Source organism: Trypanosoma theileri (assembly GCF_002087225.1).
Source record: "Trypanosoma theileri isolate Edinburgh chromosome Unknown TM35_Tth_278_V1, whole genome shotgun sequence".
Classification (NCBI taxonomy): Eukaryota; Euglenozoa; class Kinetoplastea; order Trypanosomatida; family Trypanosomatidae; genus Trypanosoma; species Trypanosoma theileri.
This window is the reverse complement of record NW_021640120.1, coordinates 1-1,752: the sequence shown is the minus strand read 5'-3', so window position 1 is coordinate 1,752 and position 1,752 is coordinate 1. Positions and strand designations below refer to the sequence as shown.

Sequence of the window (1,752 nt, the reverse complement as noted above, 5' to 3'; positions counted from 1 at the left end):
ACCGACATCATACAATTCACTTCGTCAACAATATCTTGCCTAGATCATTCCTTCATTTTAATCTTTAATCAGTTGTGTCTAGTTATCTACTGCAAGGACTTACGTCTTTGACTATGCTCCGCTTTCCTTTTTTTCATTTGCTTCTTTATTTTAAGGGCCTCAGCGCTCTTCTGTTTTTCCCTCACGATCAGTACTGTTAGAGAGAGCCTTTGCAGCAGCCGCTCCCCTAAGAATCCCTGAAAAAACGGTAGCGGCCCACTTTGACATTACAAATATGGGTGTATTTATACATGCATTATTCCTAGCATGCACCCATAAATAATATAGTGTATGTGTACTAAATTCATTCCTTATCACACTTCTCTCTCTCTCTTTCTCTCCTTCAACAGAAGCGAACACTTTACGCCCCACAGTCTTACCATGGCTGCTACTGTTGCAGTTTACGGCATTAATGATCCTCTCTCTACCGCCAGGAATCCTCGCCAGTCTCAATCTCGCGTATTTCCTCCTTTACCATGTCGTCCACGAGCTCCTCGAAGGTGCACTTGGCCTTCCATCCGAGATCACGCTCTGCCTTGGCGGGGTTGCCGAGCAGCGTCTCCACCTCAGCCGGGCGGAAGTACCGCGGGTCAACGCGGATGAGCGGCACACGATTGGGGTCCGCCTTGTTGTATGCGATCTCGTCAAGGCCGCTGCCGGTCCACTCCAGTTCGTAGCCCAGCCTGCCGAATGTCACGTTGCAGAACTCCTTCACGCTGTGCTGCTCGCCTGTTGCTAACACCCAGTCGTCCGGCTGCTCCGCCTGCAGCATCAACCACATGCCATACACGTAGTCCCTTGCGTGTCCCCAATCACGCAGGGCGTTCACATTACCGAGCAGCAATTCCTTCTGCAGACCCTTCTTAATGCGCACAGCCGCACGCACAATCTTCTTCGTCACAAATGTTGCGCCACGTCGGGGGGACTCGTGGTTGAACAGAATACCATTGCACGCGAACATACCGTACGACTCACGGTAGTTCACTGTAATCCAGAAGGCGTAGAGTTTCGCCACGGCGTATGGGCTGCGTGGATAGAAGGGTGTCTTCTCTGACTGCGGCACCTCCTGCACCTTTCCGTACAACTCGCTTGTGCTTGCCTGGTAGAAGCGACACGTCTTCTCCAAGCCATTCGCACGGATGGCGTCAAGGATCTTCAGAGCACCAATGGCGTCTGTCTGCCCCGTGTACTCGGGTGTGTCGAAGGAGACCTTCACGTGTGATTGGGCGGCGAGGTTGTACACCTCGTCTGGGCGCAGCTGTGCGATGAGGTGGTGCAACACCGTCCCGTCAGTCATATCGCCGTAGTGCAGCTTGAGGTGCTCGTTGCGATAAATATGGTCAATGCGCTTCGTGTTGAAGGAGGAGGAGCGGCGAATAACACCGTGCACATCGTAGCCCTTCTCCAGCAGAAGCTCAGCGAGATAGGAGCCGTCCTGGCCAGTGATACCGGTGATAATAGCAACGCGACGTTTGGCTTCAGACGCCATTGTTTTTCTCTTTTTTTTTTTTTTTTACCTTTTTTTTGTTTTCTTGTTGTTCAAGTGTATACCTTGAGTAGCTTGCTATCGAGCAGCAAAGAGAAAAGCAGTAAATATAAAATGAGGGCACAGAAAAGAAACAGGGAATATTCCCTCTCTTCTACACAGAATCCAGTACAGAAACAATGACAAAAAGAAAGAGAGAGAGAAGTATACACGAACGACCCCCCCCC

The 1,752-nt window shown here is 50.5% G+C and overlaps 1 protein-coding gene across 1 annotated transcript; it reads right to left on the bottom strand.

The window, feature by feature from the left end:
• Nucleotides 1-463: 463 nt before the first annotated feature.
• Nucleotides 464-1,528, bottom strand: TM35_002781000 (putative GDP-mannose 4,6 dehydratase; the record flags this gene model as incomplete). The annotated part of the gene is made up of 1 exon (XM_029032072.1): nt 464-1,528. The coding sequence occupies one exon, from the start codon at nt 1,526-1,528 to the stop codon at nt 464-466; it is 1,065 nt and encodes a 354-aa protein (XP_028876634.1).
• Between the last annotated feature and the right edge of the window lie 224 nt (nt 1,529-1,752).